We start from the raw sequence: 22,820 nt of genomic DNA, 5'->3' as shown, positions 1-22,820 counted from the left end.
ATGGTTTCCTGGGGTAAACCTAATGTCCCAGGATTTTTGGCTTTGGAATGTAAAGTATGCCGTATTCTGCTGTAATGCTTTGGAACATTTGGTAATTTACTGCTGGGAGTTTTTGATCTATAGAAGCCAGAAATCTCCATAAAACTATACATATCAGGTACAAGTATTGGATCCCTTATCTGGAAACCAGTTATCCAGAAAGTTCCGAATTACGGAAAGGCTATATCCCATAGACTCCATTACAAGCAAATAATTCTAATTTTTAAAAATGATTCCCTTTTCTCTGTAATAATAAAACAGTACCTGTACTTGATCCCAACTAAGATATAATTACCCCTTATTGGGGGCAGAACACCCTTCACCCCCCCAGACCGACCCTGCTCCTCTTTACAAACGGAGGAGTTTGTGATACTGCGTGGGGCCCCATTCCCCCCATGCAGCCCCCTCCCTGTGCCTGTGACAGGAGGAGTTTCGATGAGCCCTTGTAATGCTCTGTTCCCCTCTGCGGCCCTCCTTGCTTTGCCTGTGACCGGAGCCAGAGGCGTTCCCCCTGCAGCTGCCCCCACCCCACCTGTGAATGGAGGAGTTTCCTAAGGAATAACCTTATGTCTGTAAAGCTGGCCATACACGCACCAATAATATCGTACGAAACCTCGTTTCGTTCAATGGGCATACGCCGGATCCTTTCTCAGATCATATTAAAGCACTGCATTTCTTCTACTCGAAATAGTCGAGGGCGGCGTTTAGAAAGAATTGTTCCAGGAATTGCCAAGATGTTATCATTGCGGTGTGGCCTGCAGTTCCAATAAAGGACTTGAAGGTATTGGGCTGATCCAAGGCAATGTCATATCTGACAAAGTTGCAGTTCTTGTTCTTTAGAACTGGCTCGAGGACGTTGCGGACCATCTCACTGTAAACAGTTCCTAGAAAAGAAAAAAGCAACACATTGTTAAAGGGGTTGTCCACTTTATGATGTAGAGAGACAGTTTGCCATTGGCCTTTTTTTTTTTATTTGTACATTTTTAGTTATTTCAGTTTATGTTTGGCAGCTTGGAGTTTCAGAAGCTATTTGGTTGCTAGGATTCAAATTACCTTAGCAACCAGGGGGACTGATATATGAATAGGAGAGGGACTGAATAGAAAAAATAGTCATATAAAGTAACAATAATAATTCAACTATAGCCTCACAGAGCAATGGTTTTTTGGCTCAGCGACCCCCAATTGTAAAGCTGGAAGGAGTCAGAAGAAGAAGTGAAATAATTCAAAGACCATAAGAAATAAATAATAAAGACCGAACAGAAAGTTGTTTAGAATTGGCCTTTGTATAACATAACTAAAAGGAAACTTAAAGTGACCCCCCCCCCCTTGGTGGTATCTATCCTACTATAGTGGCTGCTAAATAAGGCAAATAATGACTTTAGATTTATCCACCAAAAGATCAATGAAGATTTTAGTAAATAAACCACTAAAACAATTTCAGTAGGAGTCGACTCTCCTCCAGCCAAGATGTCCAATACACTCAACCTGTTGCACGTTCTATGATTAAGAAGCTTGTGTAGAGAAGTGTGCAAGGCATTGTGGGAACTGGAGTCTTAGGGTGAAGACACACAGAGCTACTTAGTAGCAGCTACTTGTCACGGCTACTAAACGCCAGAATTTCCCCGGCCATAGACAATACTGAGAATTGCCTCTGTAATACACACGTAGAGACAATTATCAGTAAATAAGCAGCATTGTCTGTTTTAGTAGCTGCTACTAGTAGCTCCATGTGTCTTCACCCTTAGGCTAAGGACCCACGGAGCAGTTTGCAGACCCACAATAGATCTGTTCATCCTTAAGGTGCCCACACATGTTAAGATCCACTCACTTGGCGAGGTCGCCAAGCGAGCGGATCTTCTACTGATATCCCCACAATCGCATTCTAACGGCGGCAATGGCACAGTTGGTTCGGGGACCACATCAACAAGCCGATATGGTCCCCGATCCGACTAAATCTTTTAACCTGCCTGATCGATATCTGCCCAATTTCAGGCCAGGTATCGGTCGGGCATGCCCGTTGTTTCTGCCCCTACACGGGCCGATAAGCTGCCGAATCTGTCCAAGGGACCCATATCGGCAGCTACAATCGGCCCGTGTATGGCCACCTTTAGCCTTAGCTGGCAGAGAGGTGGATTCTGCTACATTGCTTCAGTGGTACATGTAGTCATGATCAGCAGTGCAGGACAGACAGACACTGCCCTCAGAAGAAATGACCTTGAGAAATAACTGTAGACACTTAAATAAAGAACAGAAATAAAGGCAGACACTTACCTAATGTATTGCTCTTCAGAGCGCCTTTGCACATCTCCATGCGAGCCGAGTGATAAGGAACCATCTTATCCTGTAACGAGCCCACTAGCACCACGTTCCTGAAGTACTCCAAACCTGTAATACAATAATATCCAGCATGAGAATACAGAACAACCCCATTAAATACAATGGCTTTATTTATGGCTTCTGGGTCATTGTACAGAGGCCGTATCCCTTACCTGCTTTCTGGCTAAGTTGGTAGAGGAACGTTTTTCTCGGGTCTTTGTGATCTCTGAACCCCAACTGCAACACAGAGACGTTGCTCTTTTGCAGCTGTATGCACCTCAGACCTACCACACAGGAAACATGTTTATTTATAAATATATACAAGGAACATGTTTATTTATAAATATATACAAGGAGGCTGCGGTTACAGGAAATGTATGTGCAGCTAATTCATTTATTATCATCAAACATAACAATTAAAAAGCTCCAGAATACAGTTGTGCCATTTCACAATACTATTAGTTTGTGCCAGCATGGTTTTATGCGTAACAGATCTTGCCAGACTAATTTAGTCGCCTTTTATGAGGAGGTGAGTAGGAACCTTGATGCTGGAATGGCAGTTGATGTCATCTACTTGGACTTTGCTAAAGCGTTTGATACAGTACCTCACAGAAGGTTAATGATCAAATTAAGGAATATTGGCCTAGAATATAATATTTGTAATTGGATAGAGAACTGGCTGAAGGATAGAGTACAAAGAGTGGGGGTAAATGGAACATTTTCTAATTGGACCAGTGTGGTTAGTGGAGTACCGCAGGGGTCAGTCCTTGGGCCTTTGCTTTTTAACTTGTTTATTAATGACCTGGAGGGGGGCATAGACAGTACTGTTTCTATTTTTGCTGATGACACTAAATTGGGCAAAACTATAAGTTTCATGCAGGATGCTGCCGCTTTGCAGAGCGATTTGACAAAATTGGGAAACTGGGCAGCAAACTGGAAAATGAGGTTCAATGTTGATAAGTGCAAAGTTATGCACTTTGGTAGAAATAATATAAACGCAAACTATCCTTAAGGGTATCCTTAATGGAGAAGGATCTAGGGGTTTTTGTAGATCACAAGTTGTCTAATTCCAGGCAGTGTCATTCTGTGGCTACTAAAGCAAATAAAGTGCTGTCTTGTATAAAAAAGGGCATTGACTCAAGGGATGAGAACATAACTGTGCCCCTTTATAGGTCCCTGGTAAGGCCTCACCCTGAGTATGGGGGCAGTTTTGGGCTCCAGTCCTTAAGAAGGATATTAATGAGCTGGAGAGAGTGCAGAGACTGCAACTAAACTGGTAAAGGGGATGGAAGGGTTAAACTATGAGGTGAGACTGTCAGGGTTGGGGTTGTTTTCTCTGGAAAAGAGGCGCTTGCGAGGGGTCATGATTACTCTGTACAAGTACATTAGAGGGGATTATACGCAGATGGGGGTGTTCTTTTTTCCCATAAAAACAATCAACGCACCAGAGGTCACCCCTTTAGATTAGAGGAACGGAGTTTCCATTTGTAACTATTTCCCATATATGTTAGCCAATAATTATAATGCACAGAAGTGTAGCCAGTAAATCCTTACCTATTTTAAGCAGAGTACTGCTGTTGTACAGGACGCCCATATGTGGGCCCCCAAAGGATAGGAAGGTGTGCAGCTTCCCAAGGTAGGCTTCAAACTCAGGGCGGCACAGAACGGCCCGTATTATTATATTGCCTAAAGAGAAGCCGATAAAGCTGCGGGGAGAGAAGGGGAATATTTGTTTAAAAAGGAAAAAGTCAGGCATGTAATAAGGATAATGTGAGATTTTTGAGAAATACTCTACCTGATCCTGGAAACAGTCAGCTTTTTGATTTCTATGTGATTTAAGATTTCGTTTAGGAGATTCTTGGCCAAGTAATCAATGTTCCAGAAGCTGAAGGGACCCTAGGAAGGAAATAAAAAGTAAAATAATAAGTAAATATATATAGTGAATAAAGTGCCCCCTATCCTAACATATAGGGATATTATAAGCCCCCGAGGAGTTCCTTATAATATATAGTGAGTAAAGTACCCCCTATTGTAACATATAGGGATATTATAAGTCACCGAGGAGTTCCTTATAATATATAGTGAATAAAGTACCCCCTATTGTAACATATAGGGATATTATAAGTCACCGAGGAGTTCCTTATAATATATAGTGAATAAAGTACCCCCTATTGTAACATATAGGGATATTATAAGTCACCGAGGAGTTCCTTATAATATATAGTGAATAAAGTACCCCCTATTGTAACATATAGGGATATTATAAGTCCCCGAGGAGTTCCTTATAATATATAGTGAATAAAGTACCCCCTATTGTAACATATAGGGATATTATAAGTCCCCGAGGAGTTCCTTATAATATATAGTAAATAAAGTACCCCCTGTTGTAACATATAGGGATATTATAAGTCACCGAGAAGTGCCTTATAATATATATAGTTAATAAAGTACCCCCTATTGTAACATATAGGGATATTATAAGTCACCGAGGAGTTCCTTATAATATATAGTGAATAAAGTGCCCCTTATTGTAACATATAGGGATATTATAAGCCCCCGAGGAGTTCCTTATATTATATAGTGAATAAAGTGCCCCCTATTGTAACATATAGGGATATTATAAGTCACCGAGGAGTTCCTTATAATATATAGTGAATAAAGTGCTCCTTATTGTAACATATCGGGATAATATAAGTCACCGAGGAGTTCCTTATAATATATAGTGAATAAAGTACCCCCTATTGTAACATATAGGGATATTATAAGTCCCCGAGGAGTTCCTTATAATATATAGTGAATAAAGTACCCCCTGTTGTAACATATAGGGATATTATAAGTCACCGAGAAGTGCCTTATAATATATAGTTAATAAAGTACCCCCTATTGTAACATATAGGGATATTATAAGTCACCGAGGAGTTCCTTATAATATATAGTGAATAAAGTGCCCCTTATTGTAACATATAGGGATAATATAAGTCACAGAGGAGATCCTTACAATATATAGTGAATAAAGTGCCCCCTATTGTAACATATAGGGATACTATAAGTCCCCGAGGAGTTCCTTATAATATATAGTGAATAAAGTACCCCCTATTGTAACATATAGGGATATTATAAGCCCCCGAGGAGTTCCTTATAATATATATAGTGAATAAAGTGCCCCCTATTGTAACATATAGGGATATTATAAGTCCCTGAGGAGTTCCTTATAATATATAGTGAATAAAGTGCCCCCTATTGTAACATATAGGAATATTATAAGTCACAGAGGAGTTCCATATAATATATAGTGAATAAAGTGCCCCCTATTGTAACATATAGGGATATTATAAGTCAGAGGAGTTCCTTATAATATATAGTGAATAAAGTACCCCCTATTGTAACATATAGGGATATTATAAGTCCCTGAGGAGTTCCTTATAATATATAGTGAATAAAGTGCCCCCTATTGTAACATATAGGGATATTATAAGTCCCTGAGGAGTTCCTTATAATATATAGTGAATAAAGTGCCCCCTATTGTAACATATAGGGATATTATAAGTCACAGAGGAGTTCCATATAATATATAGTGAATAAAGTGCCCCCTATTGTAAAATATAGGGATATTATAAGTCAGAGGAGTTCCTTATAATATATAGTGAATAAAGTGCCCCCTATTGTAACATATAGGGATATTATAAGTCCCTGAGGAGTTCCTTATAATATATAATGAATAAAGTGCCCCCTATTGTAACATATAGGGATATTATAAGCCCCCGAGGAGTTCCTTATAATATATAGTGAATAAAGTGCCCCCTATTGTAACATATAGGGATATTATAAGCCCCTGAGGAGTTCCTTATAATATATAGTGAATAAAGTGCCCCCTATTGTAACATATAGGGATATTATAAATCAGAGGAGTTCCATGACCATATAAAGGTACGAGGCTGAAGGCTGAGTGCTTTTATACAGGTCATGGAGCTCCGAGGGGCACAGATATTTTAACCCTACGTACCATGTTGCTCTTAGACATTAGGAAGTCAACATCTCTGTCCGTCACTCCAGCCTCGATGTAATGTCGCACAAGCATCAGATCAAAGTGGGAACCTAAGGGCAGAAATAAAGGTGAATAAGTAACAACCTCCTTACTTTAAAATCCAATCTTAAAAAGACACTAAACCGAACTGTCAAGGTTGGGCAGGGTTTAGTTTCTCTTGAAAATAGCTGATTCACTTACCGCCCAGACCGTGGGCACAGACAATCAGATGGGTTCCATCATCTTCACTAGATCTTTTTTCTAGATCTTTCTTCTGTACTGGAGGCCTCGCTACCTGAGGGAACCTGAAGTCTTCTTGGATCTGTTTCCCCGCTGGGGGGGACACATTTGCTGGATGAATATATCGCACCCAGATGGGTTCCCTATTGATGACTTCTCCTTTGTTCTGGAACAATCTACATAATATAAAAACATCATTTTGGGTCAAGATGTAAAACTGTCCATTTAATAGCAAAGTATCCATAGGGAGCAGCAATGTTGGCATTTATATATGCTCACTGGGGGGCTGTTCTATGCAAGGAGCTAATAATCTAATTAAGAAAATGATATGATGACAATTTATATGTAACAGACACCCCCCCACATTATACCCAGCAGGTAACGTAGGCTCTGTCCTATAAGGCTTTTTATTTTATTTATGCTGATGTCAATAGTTTCATTGTTCTACTGGATTTAATGAGATCTGGGCATCAGGGCAAATGGATCCATAAAATACTAATGGGGCACCACTGCAACCAATCAGCTTCCTAAACAAATGGCAAGTAAATATTACCCCCTCATTGGTTACTCATAGTTACTGAACATGGTGAAAATGTACAACTTTTAGTCCATTAAGGCTGCCACTAAATCAGATCAGCCAGTCATTTGCCCTGGTTTAATATTTCAAAGCAAAATTGTATAGATAGAAAGAACAATTATTGAAATAATTAAAAAAACTACATAAAAAATGAAGACCAATTGCAAATTGTCTCGGAATATTACTCTCTACATCATACTAAAGGTTAACAATGTTACATTTGTAGTTTTTTAATTATTTCAATAATTGTTCAGCAGCTCTCCAGTTTGGAGTTAAAACAGCTGTCTGGTTGCTAGGGTCTAAATTACCTTAGCAACCAGGGAGTGGTTTGAATGAGAGGCTGATATATGAATAGCAGAGAGACTGGATAGGAAAAAAAAAGTAATAAAAAAGTAACAATGACAATAAAACTGGCTGCCGGGGTCAGTGACCCCCATTTGAGAGCTGTAAAGAGTTTAAGCAATTAAAAAAAACTATAAGAAAAAAATAATAAAGACCAATTGAAAAGTTGCTTAGAATTGGCCATTCTATAACATACTAAAAGTTAAATGAAAGATGACCCCCCCCATATAAGGATCAGGGTGAACCCCTCCTATAAGGATCAGGACTTACACTTGTATTAAAGTATCGCCATCACAGATTGGCTGAAGTCCCTCGTTTGGATCCAGGTACCGGTCCTCAAAGATCACAGGAGGAGAGCGCACCACGCAGTCCATTCCGGGGCACTCAAGGGAACAGCTGTCTCTGGGAGAGTTCTTCACTTCTTTATAAATCCATTTGTGGCTTTGGGTTCTGCACAGAGAAACCGATTCTTTTATTAACAACAAACCAGGGTCCCGGATCATTCAACTAAAAACTAAAGCTCTAGTAACCCATAGCAACCAATCATTTCAACTTTTATAGGGGACATATTGCAAGAAAAACAAAATTGTACCCATCTAACTATAGAAGGAATGGGCTTTAAAAAGTAGCTGTTTTATTGGAAATGTCTTTAAAAACCCACTGTACTCACATCTTCTCATCGTAGGTAAGAGCTCCTTGCCGGGGATGCTGGGTAGAAAAGAACAATTTGCCGATCTTTTCTTCCTGTAAAGCAATAAAAATACACGGTTTGAAATCGGAATGGCAGATACTATACTGAGCTGAGGTTGTGCAACATTTCTTTAAGAATACAGCCCTGATGTTGCTGGACTACAGCTCTCAGCATGCCTCACCCTTCATTATATGTTAAATTATTGTGGGATTTGTAGCCTGAATAGAGTTTGGTTGAGCCGCGCTGTGCAGCAGGGCAGGGCCGGAACTAGGGGTAGGCAGAAGGGGGCACCAGGCAGGAGCCTCTCCTACCCCTAGCTCCTTTCTCATTGCCCCCTTCGCTTGCCATTACGTGGGGGGCAATGAATTATCGCATTGCACCCCACCCCCCCCAATGCACATGTGCGTCAAAACGTGAGGTGGGGGGAGGTGCAGGGGCTGGGCAGCTGATCAGGTTGCCTAGGGCACCCGATCGGCTTGGCCCGCCCCTGCAGCAGGGTTTACATCCCATTTAAGGCGGGGTCTTTAGGTATATAGACCAATAAGGAGTATTAAGTACTTTCTTTGGCCCAGGGTCGGACTGGGGGGTGCAGGGCTGCCCCAGGGGCCACGCACCCCACAAGGTGCCTCCTCCTCTGCCGCGTCCCCCGCCGCGCATCCCTAACCCCAACTCCCTGTCCAACGTCCTCTTCTGAACGCGTGTATGTGAAACGCATCAGAGGAGGACATTGGAGGCCAGAGGAAGCACCAATAGGGTCGGGTCAGGGCTGCTGGGGCCCACCGGGTATTTTCCCGGGGTCCCGGCGGCCCAGTCCGACCCTGCTTTGGCCTATGATATTTATAATAGTCAGTCATAATTATCAACCTTTTTCAACTGGTCTCACCATATACACACAATCAATACAATAAGTGCTGAGCTGTGACACAATAAGGAGGCCCCACCGGCCCTAAATCCCAACCATTGCGCTACTTACCCTTGCTTTTTCTTCAATAAAAGCTTCCATTTCCCGCTTCAAGGAGAATTGTAGGAATGTTCCCCACAGATTGAGCAGTTCACCCGACAGCTCTAATAGGCTGGCATTAATTGCTTCTGCCAGATCACCGGGGTCCTCTATTTCCTATGGGGGAAATATTCAATAATTAACACACTGCTAAACATATAGCATATGGTATGGAAGGGACTTTCAGAGGGAGGAGTTTGGGGGTTCAGTGGGAGGAGTTTTGGGCGGCAGGTTAGTATCGTATCATAGAATAAGGTGAGCAAAAAACTTACTGTCACTTTGTCGTGTAAGTCGCTAAGCCGGGCTTTCATATTGAGATTTTCTGCGTAGGAAACAAAAAGCGTGTAATGTCATTATTAGTGATGAGCAAAATGGCGGAAACATTCCCAAAACCACTTTAAAGGGGTGGTTCATCTCTAACTATTACAATAAAATTGTTTGTGTTTTGACTGCCCCCCCCCTCCCGTTTGAAAGCTGGAAACGGTTGGAAGAAGAAGGCACATAATTCAAAAACTAAATAAATAATGAAGACCAATTGAAAAGTTGTTTGAAATTGGCTGTTCTATAAGATACCAAGAGTTAACATAAATGTCAATGGGGAGCAAAACAGGACCAATCACATACCAAGCTCCAGCTTGCAGGGGGAAGGCAGTGTTTCTGACACTGAGCTGAAATAGCTGTAGAATCCATCATAGGAAAGCAGCAAGCAGGACCGTAGCGCAGAGAGGAAACGGTAGGCATGCTGCAGGTATTTCCCTTCTATCACTGAGCTTTTACCCTGAAATAGAGACAGAGAGGCATGAAGCACGGAGGGATACACAGCATAATGTTTAGTTTAGTAGGAAACAATATGGAGGCTTGGTTCCTTCTCTACAGGGAACTATATATAAATATATTTGTATACAGGGTCAGACTGGGGAGTTGCAGGGCCCAATGGGCCACCGTAGCGGCCGTCACACCCCCACAATCCCCTCCCTCGAGTGAACATAACTGCACTGGCGGCTCGGGGAAAGTGCCCTGCGCGTATCAGGGATATTGATTTACAGACAGGGTCGGACTGGGCCCAATAGGGCCGGGGCCCACCAGGTTTTTTCCCAGCAGCCCAGTCCGACCCTGTCTGTATATTTGTTTCATTCATATAAGTTTGAGCTTCTCTACTGCTGCACTAAATCCACTAAGGAGCGCTCTACCGATATAGATTTGCATGATGACTTGTAAGTAGGACTGAACCAAATACTAAGCGAGGGGGGGAATTATTATTTTTTTACTGATTTATATTTGTTTAAAACTCATTTCCATGAATGGCAGTCATTTATAAAAAAGATCTGGACTGGAAAAGCAGGAATGAAAAAAAGTTGTCGGAAAGTCATGAAAACCATGACTTTTTTGAGTCATCACACAAAAACCGCAGCTTTTGTGAACTGTCGCACAAAAGCCAAGGTCAAAATAACCCCCAAAAACCACGGAAGCAAAGGAGGAGCTTCTACATGATCTCAAAAAGTTTTCAATGGAAAATTTTCGGAATTGTTGCGTTTTTGTTGCATAATAAACCTCAGAAAAGTCACTGTTGCCCTGCACTGGTAAAACTGGTGTGTTTGCTACAGTAACACTACTATAATTTATATAATAAGCTGCTATGTAGCCATGGGGGCAGCCATTCAAAGGAGAAAAGGCACAGGCACATAGCAGATAACAGATAAAACACTATTGTATTCTACAGAGCTTATCTGTTATCTGCTATGTAACCTGTGCCTTTTCTCCTTTTTTCCAGCTTGAATGGCTGCCCCCGGGGCTACACAGCAGCTTATTATATAAACTATAGTAGTGTTACTGTAGCAAACACCCCAGCTGTACCAGTGCAGGAATGGCTGCCCCCGGGGCTACACAGCGGGGTATTTATATAAACTATAGTAGGGTTTCTGTAGCAAACACCCCAGCTGTACCAGTGCAGGAATGGCTGCCCCGGGGCTACACAGCGGGGTATTTATATAAACTATAGTAGGGTTTCTGTAGCAAACACCCCAGCTGTACCAGTGCAGGAACGGCTGCCCCGGGGCTACACAGCGGGGTATTTATATAAACTATAGTAGGGTTTCTGTAGCAAACACCCCAGCTGTACCAGTGCAGGAATGGCTGCCCCCGGGGCTACACAGCGGGGTATTTATATAAACTATAGTAGGGTTTCTGTAGCAAACACCCCAGCTGTACCAGTGCAGGAATGGCTGCCCCGGGGCTACACAGCGGGGTATTTATATAAACTATAGTAGGGTTTCTGTAGCAAACACCCCAGCTGTACCAGTGCAGGAACGGCTGCCCCCGGGGCTACACAGCGGGGTATTTATATAAACTATAGTAGGGTTTCTGTAGCAAACACCCCAGCTGTACCAGCGCAGGAATGGCTGCCCCCGGGGCTACACAGCGGGGTATTTATATAAACTATAGTAGGGTTTCTGTAGCAAACACCCCAGCTGTACCAGTGCAGGAATGGCTGCCCCGGGGCTACACAGCGGGGTATTTATATAAACTATAATAGGGTTTCTGTAGCAAACACCCCAGCTGTACCAGTGCAGGAATGGCTGCCCCCGTGGCTACACAGCAGCTTATTATATAAATTATAGTAGTGTTACTGTAGCAAACACTCCAGTTTTACCAGTGCAGGGCAACAGTGCATTATATTTTTATTACTTGAAAGCTCTATCATTTTTTGGTGTTACTAATCCTTTAAGGTTAAAGAACTGCTTTTCTTTTATTTCTATCTAGCTGCATTATGGCTACTTACATCCACTGCCAATTTCTTCTTTATGGCTTTGCCAAAAATGACACTTTCCAACGTTGGAACGTTTGTCTTTGTCCACCAATTGGGGAGAATCTTTTTGAACAAGGAGCTTTTGTCCGGAAAGCTATTAAAATGGCAACAAAAATTACAACAATGTCTCACAAACTCCCTACACTCATTAACCCAACTGTAAAGCTGTCCCACTGCCCCCCCCCCCCCCAGTTCTCTATAGAAGTTGATTTTAATTTCAAATTTGGCTAAACTCTTTTTCCCGAATGTCTAATATTTACTAAAAAAAAAGTTGCAAGGAAAAGTCATAAAAATCTCAACTTTTTTTTTAATTGTTGCCTCGAAAATCCCGACTTTATCGAATTGTTGCTTCAGAAAAGTCAGGATTTTTGGACAAAAGAAAGAATTTCAAGGAAAGGGAACCTCTGACATTGATTTCTACATGAACTCGGCAAGTTTTATCTGGCGACTGGCCAATTCTAAGCAACTTTACAATTGGTCTTCATTATTTATTACTTATACTTTTTTATTATTTGCCTTCTTCAAACTCTTTGCAGTTTTTAAAAAGAGAGCCAATAAACTATTGCTCTGTGAGGCCCCAGTTTTATTATTATTGTTACTTTTAATTACTTTTTATGTCTATTCAGCCCCTTTCCTATTCATATTCCTGCCTCTCATTCAAACCACTCCCTGGTTGCTAAGGTAATTCCCAACCTAGAAACCAGATAGCTGCTATAACTGCAACCCGGAGAGCTGCTGAACAATTACTGAAATAATTAAAAAACTGCAAATAATATCAAATGAAGACCAACTGTCTCAGAATATCATTCTCTACATCATACTAACATTTAACTCGTCTATTATAGCTAATAGGCAGAGAAGTAATTAACTGACAATAACGATCTATGTACTTACCTCCTCAGTGCAGGCTGCAGCACAACCAACAGGCCATGAATTGTAAAGGACAATTGAGAAAAGTTGTCAAACACCACATTCATGTGGGTATGGATCCCACCGTGCAGATTAAAACGCACGGTTGCTTCCTGGCTGCAGATCAGATCCATGTCCTCAAAGTTTTTGAATCTGTTAAACAGAAAATCAAACACAGTCGCCCATTAGATTATATTTGGTCCGTGATTTCGTTTTATTGTATCAGAATGAATAAATGAAACGTTTTCTAATTGGGCTGGTGTTGTTAGGGGAGCTCCGCAGGGAACTTGGGTCCTTGGTCCTTTGACAAAATTGGAAAACTGGGCAGCAAAATGAGGTTCAATGTTGACAAGTGCAAAGTTATGCCCTTTGGTAGGAATAATATAAATGCGAGTTATACACTAAATGGTAGTGTGTTGGGGGTATCCTTAACTGAGGATCTGGGGGTTTTTGTAGATAACAAGTTGTCTAATTCCAGGCAGTGTCATTCTGTGGCTACTAAAGCAAATAAAGTGCCGTCTTGTATAAAAAGGGCATTGACTCAAGGGATGAGAACATAATTTTGCCTCTTTATAGGTCCCTGGTAAGGCCTCACCTTGAGTATGGGTGTATAGATAGGTCAGTACGGGTCTGTATGTGAGTGGATAGATACAGTGGCTTGCAAAAGTATTCGGCCCCCTTGAACTTTTCCACATTTTGTCACATTACAGCCACAAACATGAATCAATTTTATTGGAATTCCACGTGAAAGACCAATACAAAGCGGTGTCCACGTGAGAAGTGGAACCAAAATCATACATGATTCCAAACATTTTTTACAAATAAATAACTGCAAAGTGGGGTGTGCGTAATTATTCAGCCCCCTTTGGTCTGAGTGCAGTCAGTTGCCCATAGACATTGCCTGATGAGTGCTAATGACTAAATAGAGTGCACCTGTGTGTAATCTAATGTCAGTACAAATACAGCTGCTCTGTGACGGCCTCAGAGATTGTCTAAGAGAATATTGGGAGCAACAACACCATGAAGTCCAAAGAACACACCAGACAGGTCAGGGATAAAGTTATTGAGAAATTTAAAGCAGGCTTAGGCTACAAAAAGATTTCCAAAGCCTTGAACATCCCACGGAGCACTGTTCCACCGATCATTCAGAAATGGAAGGAGTATGGCACAACTGTAAACCTACCAAGACAAGGCCGTCCACCTAAACACTCAGACCGAACAAGGAGAGCGCTGATCAGAAATGCAGCCAAGAGGCCCATGGTGACTCTGGGGGAGCTGCAGAGATCTAAAGCTCAGGTGGGGGAATCTGTCCGACAACTATTAGTTGTGCACTGCACAAAGTTGGCCTTTATGGAAGAGTGGCAAGAAGAAAGCCATTGTTAACAGAAAACCATAAGAAGTCCCGTTTGCAGTTTGCCACAAGCCATGTGGGGGACACAGCAAACTTGTGGAAGAAGGTGCTCTGGTCAGATGAGACCAAAATGGAACTTTTTGGCCAAAATGCAAAACGCTATGTGTGGCGGAAAACTATCACTGCACATCACTCTGAACACACCATCCCCACTGTCACATATGGGGGGGCAGCATCATGCTCTGGGGGGGCTTCTCTTCAGCAGGGACAGGGGAGCTGGTCAGAGTTGATGGGAAGATGGATGGAGCCAAATACAGGGCAATCTTGGAAGAAAACCTCTTGGAGTCTGCAAAAGACTTGAGACTGGGGCGGAGGTTCACCTTCCAGCAGGACAACGACCCTAAACATAAAGCCAGGGCAACAATGGAATGGTTTAAAACAAAACATATCCATGTGTTAGACTGGCCCAGTCAAAGTCCAGATCTAAATCCAATGGAGAATCTGTGGCAAGATCTGAAAACTGCTGTTCCCAAACGCTGACCATCTAATCTGACTGAGCTGGAGCTGTTTTGCAAAGAAGAATGGGCAAGGATTTCAGTCTCTAGATGTGCAAAGCTGGTAGAGACATACCCTAAAAGCCTGGCAGCTGTAATTGCAGCAAAAGGGGGTTCTACAAAGTATTGACTCGGGGGGCTGAATAATTACGCACACCCCACTTTGCAGTTATTTATTTGTAAAAAATGTTTGGAATCATGTATGATTTTCCTTCCACTTCTCACGTGTACCCCACTTTGTATTGGTCTTTCACGTGGAATTCCAATAAAATTGATTCATGTTTGTGGCTGTAATGTGACAAAATGTGGAAAAGTTCAAGGGGGCCGAATACTTTTGCAAGCCACTGTAGGTCAGTGTGGGTCTGTATGTGAGTGGATAGATAGGTCAGTGTGGGTCTGTATGTGAGTGTATAGATAGGTCAGTGTGGGTCTGTATGTGAGTGGATAGGTCAGTGTGGGTCTGTATGTGATTGGAAAGATAGGTCAGTGTGGGTCTGTATGTGAGTGGATAGGTCAGTGTGGGTCTGTATGTGAATGGATAGATAGGTCAGTATGGGTCTGTATGTGAGTGGATAGATAGGTCAGTGTGGGTCTGTATGTGAGTGGATAGGTCAGTGTGGGTCTGTATGTGAGTGGATAGGTCAGTGTGGGTCTGTATGTGAGTGGATAGATAGGTCAGTATGGGTCTGTATGTAAGTGGATAGGTCAGTGTGGGTCTGTATGTGAGTGGATAGGTCAGTATGGGTCTGTATGTGAGTGGATAGGTCAGTGTGGGTCTGTATGTGAGTGGATAGATAGGTCAGTATGGGTCTGTATGTAAGTGGATAGGTCAGTATGGGTCTGTATGTGAGTGGATAGGTCAGTGTGGGTCTGTATGTGAGTGGATAGGTCAGTATGGGTCTGTATGTGAGTGGATAGGTCAGTGTGGGTCTGTATGTGAGTGGATAGATAGGTCCGTGTGGGTCTGTATGTGAATGGATAGATAGGTCAGTATGGGTCTGTATGTGAGCGGATAGATAGGTCAGTGTGGGTCTGTATGTGAGTGGATAGATAGGTCAGTATGGGTCTGTATGTAAGTGGATAGGTCAGTGTGGGTCTGTATGTGAGTGGATAGATAGGTCACTATGGGTGTGTATGTGAGTGGATAGATAGGTCAGTGTGGGTCTGTATGTGAGTGGATAGGTCAGTATGGGTCTGTATGTGAGTGTATAGATAGGTCAGTATGGGTCTGTATGTGAGTGTATAGCTAGGTCACTATGGGTGTGTATGTGAGTGGATAGATAGGTCAGTATGGGTCTGTATGTGAGTGTATAGATAGGTCAGTGTGGGTCTGTATGTGAGTGGATAGGTCAGTGTGGGTCTGTATGTGAGTGGATAGGTCAGTGTGGGTCTGTATGTGAGTGGATAGATAGGTGTGTGGGTCTGTATGTGAGTGGATAGATAGGTCAGTACGGGTCTGTATGTGAGTGGATAGATACAGTGGCTTGCAAAAGTATTCGGCCCCCTTGAACTTTTCCACATTTTGTCACATTACAGCCACAAACATGAATCAATTTTATTGGAATTCCACGTGAAAGACCAATACAAAGCGGTGTCCACGTGAGAAGTGGAACCAAAATCATACATGATTCCAAACATTTTTTACAAATAAATAACTGCAAAGTGGGGTGTGCGTAATTATTCAGCCCCCTTTGGTCTGAGTGCAGTCAGTTGCCCATAGACATTGCCTGATGAGTGCTAATGACTAAATAGAGTGCACCTGTGTGTAATCTAATGTCAGTACAAATACAGCTGCTCTGTGACGGCCTCAGAGATTGTCTAAGAGAATATTGGGAGCAACAACACCATGAAGTCCAAAGAACACACCAGACAGGTCAGGGATAAAGTTATTGAGAAATTTAAAGCAGGCTTAGGCTACAAAAAGATTTCCAAAGCCTTGAACATCCCACGGAGCACTGTTCCACCGATCATTCAGAAATGGAAGGAGTATGGCACAACTGTAAACCTACCAAGACAAGGCCGTCCACCTAAACACTCAGACCGAACAAGGAGAGCGCTGATCAGAAATGCAGCCAAGAGGCCCATGGTGACTCTGGGGGAGCTGCAGAGATCTAAAGCTCAGGTGGGGGAATCTGTCCGACAACTATTAGTTGTGCACTGCACAAAGTTGGCCTTTATGGAAGAGTGGCAAGAAGAAAGCCATTGTTAACAGAAAACCATAAGAAGTCCCGTTTGCAGTTTGCCACAAGCCATGTGGGGGACACAGCAAACTTGTGGAAGAAGGTGCTCTGGTCAGATGAGACCAAAATGGAACTTTTTGGCCAAAATGCAAAACGCTATGTGTGGCGGAAAACTATCACTGCACATCACTCTGAACACACCATCCCCACTGTCACATATGGGGGGGCAGCATCATGCTCTGGGGGGGCTTCTCTTCAGCAGGGACAGGGGAGCTGGTCAGAGTTGATGGGAAGATGGATGGAGCCAAATACAGGGCAATCTTGGAAGAAAACCTCTTGGAGTCTGCAAAAGACTTGAGACTGGGGCGGAGGTTCACCTTCCAGCAGGACAACGACCCTAAACATAAAGCCAGGGCAACAATGGAATGGTTTAAAACAAAACATATCCATGTGTTAGACTGGCCCAGTCAAAGTCCAGATCTAAATCCAATGGAGAATCTGTGGCAAGATCTGAAAACTGCTGTTCCCAAACGCTGACCATCTAATCTGACTGAGCTGGAGCTGTTTTGCAAAGAAGAATGGGCAAGGATTTCAGTCTCTAGATGTGCAAAGCTGGTAGAGACATACCCTAAAAGCCTGGCAGCTGTAATTGCAGCAAAAGGGGGTTCTACAAAGTATTGACTCGGGGGGCTGAATAATTACGCACACCCCACTTTGCAGTTATTTATTTGTAAAAAATGTTTGGAATCATGTATGATTTTCCTTCCACTTCTCACGTGTACCCCACTTTGTATTGGTCTTTCACGTGGAATTCCAATAAAATTGATTCATGTTTTGTGGCTGTAATGTGACAAAATGTGGAAAAGTTCAAGGGGGCCGAATACTTTTGCAAGCCACTGTAGGTCAGTGTGGGTCTGTATGTGAGTGGATAGATAGGTCAGTGTGGGTCTGTATGTGAGTGTATAGATAGGTCAGTGTGGGTCTGTATGTGAGTGGATAGGTCAGTGTGGGTCTGTATGTGATTGGAAAGATAGGTCAGTGTGGGTCTGTATGTGAGTGGATAGGTCAGTGTGGGTCTGTATGTGAATGGATAGATAGGTCAGTATGGGTCTGTATGTGAGTGGATAGATAGGTCAGTGTGGGTCTGTATGTGAGTGGATAGGTCAGTGTGGGTCTGTATGTGAGTGGATAGGTCAGTGTGGGTCTGTATGTGAGTGGATAGATAGGTCAGTATGGGTCTGTATGTAAGTGGATAGGTCAGTGTGGGTCTGTATGTGAGTGGATAGGTCAGTATGGGTCTGTATGTGAGTGGATAGGTCAGTGTGGGTCTGTATGTGAGTGGATAGATAGGTCAGTATGGGTCTGTATGTAAGTGGATAGGTCAGTATGGGTCTGTATGTGAGTGGATAGGTCAGTGTGGGTCTGTATGTGAGTGGATAGGTCAGTATGGGTCTGTATGTGAGTGGATAGGTCAGTGTGGGTCTGTATGTGAGTGGATAGATAGGTCCGTGTGGGTCTGTATGTGAATGGATAGATAGGTCAGTATGGGTCTGTATGTGAGCGGATAGATAGGTCAGTGTGGGTCTGTATGTGAGTGGATAGATAGGTCAGTATGGGTCTGTATGTAAGTGGATAGGTCAGTGTGGGTCTGTATGTGAGTGGATAGATAGGTCACTATGGGTGTGTATGTGAGTGGATAGATAGGTCAGTGTGGGTCTGTATGTGAGTGGATAGGTCAGTATGGGTCTGTATGTGAGTGTATAGATAGGTCAGTATGGGTCTGTATGTGAGTGTATAGCTAGGTCACTATGGGTGTGTATGTGAGTGGATAGATAGGTCAGTATGGGTCTGTATGTGAGTGTATAGATAGGTCAGTGTGGGTCTGTATGTGAGTGGATAGGTCAGTGTGGGTCTGTATGTGAGTGGATAGGTCAGTGTGGGTCTGTATGTGAGTGGATAGATAGGTGTGTGGGTCTGTATGTGAGTGGATAGATAGGTCAGTACGGGTCTGTATGTGAGTGGATAGATACAGTGGCTTGCAAAAGTATTCGGCCCCCTTGAACTTTTCCACATTTTGTCACATTACAGCCACAAACATGAATCAATTTTATTGGAATTCCACGTGAAAGACCAATACAAAGCGGTGTCCACGTGAGAAGTGGAACCAAAATCATACATGATTCCAAACATTTTTTACAAATAAATAACTGCAAAGTGGGGTGTGCGTAATTATTCAGCCCCCTTTGGTCTGAGTGCAGTCAGTTGCCCATAGACATTGCCTGATGAGTGCTAATGACTAAATAGAGTGCACCTGTGTGTAATCTAATGTCAGTACAAATACAGCTGCTCTGTGACGGCCTCAGAGATTGTCTAAGAGAATATTGGGAGCAACAACACCATGAAGTCCAAAGAACACACCAGACAGGTCAGGGATAAAGTTATTGAGAAATTTAAAGCAGGCTTAGGCTACAAAAAGATTTCCAAAGCCTTGAACATCCCACGGAGCACTGTTCCACCGATCATTCAGAAATGGAAGGAGTATGGCACAACTGTAAACCTACCAAGACAAGGCCGTCCACCTAAACACTCAGACCGAACAAGGAGAGCGCTGATCAGAAATGCAGCCAAGAGGCCCATGGTGACTCTGGGGAGCTGCAGAGATCTAAAGCTCAGGTGGGGGAATCTGTCCGACAACTATTAGTTGTGCACTGCACAAAGTTGGCCTTTATGGAAGAGTGGCAAGAAGAAAGCCATTGTTAACAGAAAACCATAAGAAGTCCCGTTTGCAGTTTGCCACAAGCCATGTGGGGGACACAGCAAACTTGTGGAAGAAGGTGCTCTGGTCAGATGAGACCAAAATGGAACTTTTTGGCCAAAATGCAAAACGCTATGTGTGGCGGAAAACTATCACTGCACATCACTCTGAACACACCATCCCCACTGTCACATATGGGGGGGCAGCATCATGCTCTGGGGGGGCTTCTCTTCAGCAGGGACAGGGGAGCTGGTCAGAGTTGATGGGAAGATGGATGGAGCCAAATACAGGGCAATCTTGGAAGAAAACCTCTTGGAGTCTGCAAAAGACTTGAGACTGGGGCGGAGGTTCACCTTCCAGCAGGACAACGACCCTAAACATAAAGCCAGGGCAACAATGGAATGGTTTAAAACAAAACATATCCATGTGTTAGACTGGCCCAGTCAAAGTCCAGATCTAAATCCAATGGAGAATCTGTGGCAAGATCTGAAAACTGCTGTTCCCAAACGCTGACCATCTAATCTGACTGAGCTGGAGCTGTTTTGCAAAGAAGAATGGGCAAGGATTTCAGTCTCTAGATGTGCAAAGCTGGTAGAGACATACCCTAAAAGCCTGGCAGCTGTAATTGCAGCAAAAGGGGGTTCTACAAAGTATTGACTCGGGGGGCTGAATAATTACGCACACCCCACTTTGCAGTTATTTATTTGTAAAAAATGTTTGGAATCATGTATGATTTTCCTTCCACTTCTCACGTGTACCCCACTTTGTATTGGTCTTTCACGTGGAATTCCAATAAAATTGATTCATGTTTGTGGCTGTAATGTGACAAAATGTGGAAAAGTTCAAGGGGCCGAATACTTTTGCAAGCCACTGTAGGTCAGTGTGGGTCTGTATGTGAGTGGATAGATAGGTCAGTGTGGGTCTGTATGTGAGTGTATAGATAGGTCAGTGTGGGTCTGTATGTGAGTGGATAGGTCAGTGTGGGTCTGTATGTGATTGGAAAGATAGGTCAGTGTGGGTCTGTATGTGAGTGGATAGGTCAGTGTGGGTCTGTATGTGAATGGATAGATAGGTCAGTATGGGTCTGTATGTGAGTGGATAGATAGGTCAGTGTGGGTCTGTATGTGAGTGGATAGGTCAGTGTGGGGTCTGTATGTGAGTGGATAGGTCAGTGTGGGTCTGTATGTGAGTGGATAGATAGGTCAGTATGGGTCTGTATGTAAGTGGATAGGTCAGTGTGGGTCTGTATGTGAGTGGATAGGTCAGTATGGGTCTGTATGTGAGTGGATAGGTCAGTGTGGGTCTGTATGTGAGTGGATAGATAGGTCAGTATGGGTCTGTATGTAAGTGGATAGGTCAGTATGGGTCTGTATGTGAGTGGATAGGTCAGTGTGGGTCTGTATGTGAGTGGATAGGTCAGTATGGGTCTGTATGTGAGTGGATAGGTCAGTGTGGGTCTGTATGTGAGTGGATAGATAGGTCCGTGTGGGTCTGTATGTGAATGGATAGATAGGTCAGTATGGGTCTGTATGTGAGCGGATAGATAGGTCAGTGTGGGTCTGTATGTGAGTGGATAGATAGGTCAGTATGGGTCTGTATGTAAGTGGATAGGTCAGTGTGGGTCTGTATGTGAGTGGATAGATAGGTCACTATGGGTGTGTATGTGAGTGGATAGATAGGTCAGTGTGGGTCTGTATGTGAGTGGATAGGTCAGTATGGGTCTGTATGTGAGTGTATAGATAGGTCAGTATGGGTCTGTATGTGAGTGTATAGCTAGGTCACTATGGGTGTGTATGTGAGTGGATAGATAGGTCAGTATGGGTCTGTATGTGAGTGTATAGATAGGTCAGTGTGGGTCTGTATGTGAGTGGATAGGTCAGTGTGGGTCTGTATGTGAGTGGATAGGTCAGTGTGGGTCTGTATGTGAGTGGATAGATAGGTGTGTGGGTCTGTATGTGAGTGGATAGATAGGTCAGTACGGGTCTGTATGTGAGTGGATAGATACAGTGGCTTGCAAAAGTATTCGGCCCCCTTGAACTTTTCCACATTTTGTCACATTACAGCCACAAACATGAATCAATTTTATTGGAATTCCACGTGAAAGACCAATACAAAGCGGTGTCCACGTGAGAAGTGGAACCAAAATCATACATGATTCCAAACATTTTTTACAAATAAATAACTGCAAAGTGGGGTGTGCGTAATTATTCAGCCCCCTTTGGTCTGAGTGCAGTCAGTTGCCCATAGACATTGCCTGATGAGTGCTAATGACTAAATAGAGTGCACCTGTGTGTAATCTAATGTCAGTACAAATACAGCTGCTCTGTGACGGCCTCAGAGATTGTCTAAGAGAATATTGGGAGCAACAACACCATGAAGTCCAAAGAACACACCAGACAGGTCAGGGATAAAGTTATTGAGAAATTTAAAGCAGGCTTAGGCTACAAAAAGATTTCCAAAGCCTTGAACATCCCACGGAGCACTGTTCCACCGATCATTCAGAAATGGAAGGAGTATGGCACAACTGTAAACCTACCAAGACAAGGCCGTCCACCTAAACACTCAGACCGAACAAGGAGAGCGCTGATCAGAAATGCAGCCAAGAGGCCCATGGTGACTCTGTAGGAGCTGCAGAGATCTAAAGCTCAGGTGGGGGAATCTGTCCGACAACTATTAGTTGTGCACTGCACAAAGTTGGCCTTTATGGAAGAGTGGCAAGAAGAAAGCCATTGTTAACAGAAAACCATAAGAAGTCCCGTTTGCAGTTTGCCACAAGCCATGTGGGGGACACAGCAAACTTGTGGAAGAAGGTGCTCTGGTCAGATGAGACCAAAATGGAACTTTTTGGCCAAAATGCAAAACGCTATGTGTGGCGGAAAACTATCACTGCACATCACTCTGAACACACCATCCCCACTGTCACATATGGGGGGGCAGCATCATGCTCTGGGGGGGCTTCTCTTCAGCAGGGACAGGGGAGCTGGTCAGAGTTGATGGGAAGATGGATGGAGCCAAATACAGGGCAATCTTGGAAGA

At 43.2% G+C, this 22,820-nt stretch overlaps 1 protein-coding gene across 1 annotated transcript in view; it reads right to left on the bottom strand.

The window, feature by feature from the left end:
* Window positions 1-379: 379 nt before the first annotated feature.
* Window positions 380-22,820, bottom strand: part of LOC101734682 (protein FAM135A-like) — a 42,040-nt gene continuing 19,599 nt past the window's right edge. The window contains exons 5-18 of the mRNA XM_031893381.1: window positions 12,930-13,097; window positions 12,009-12,129; window positions 9,854-10,007; window positions 9,502-9,551; window positions 9,203-9,346; window positions 8,209-8,282; window positions 7,809-7,988; window positions 6,581-6,795; window positions 6,359-6,450; window positions 4,151-4,251; window positions 3,910-4,061; window positions 2,529-2,639; window positions 2,311-2,424; window positions 380-923 (exon numbers count right to left, since the gene is read on the bottom strand). Coding sequence (XP_031749241.1) covers window positions 718-923; window positions 2,311-2,424; window positions 2,529-2,639; window positions 3,910-4,061; window positions 4,151-4,251; window positions 6,359-6,450; window positions 6,581-6,795; window positions 7,809-7,988; window positions 8,209-8,282; window positions 9,203-9,346; window positions 9,502-9,551; window positions 9,854-10,007; window positions 12,009-12,129; window positions 12,930-13,097 — 1,882 coding nt within the window. The 3' untranslated portion in view covers window positions 380-717. The remainder of the gene's footprint in view (window positions 924-2,310; window positions 2,425-2,528; window positions 2,640-3,909; window positions 4,062-4,150; window positions 4,252-6,358; window positions 6,451-6,580; window positions 6,796-7,808; window positions 7,989-8,208; window positions 8,283-9,202; window positions 9,347-9,501; window positions 9,552-9,853; window positions 10,008-12,008; window positions 12,130-12,929; window positions 13,098-22,820) is intronic.

The sequence above is a fragment of the Xenopus tropicalis genome, chromosome 9, assembly GCF_000004195.4.
Source record: "Xenopus tropicalis strain Nigerian chromosome 9, UCB_Xtro_10.0, whole genome shotgun sequence".
Taxonomy (NCBI): Eukaryota; Metazoa; Chordata; class Amphibia; order Anura; family Pipidae; genus Xenopus; species Xenopus tropicalis.
This window is presented reverse-complemented; position numbering and strand designations above follow the sequence as displayed.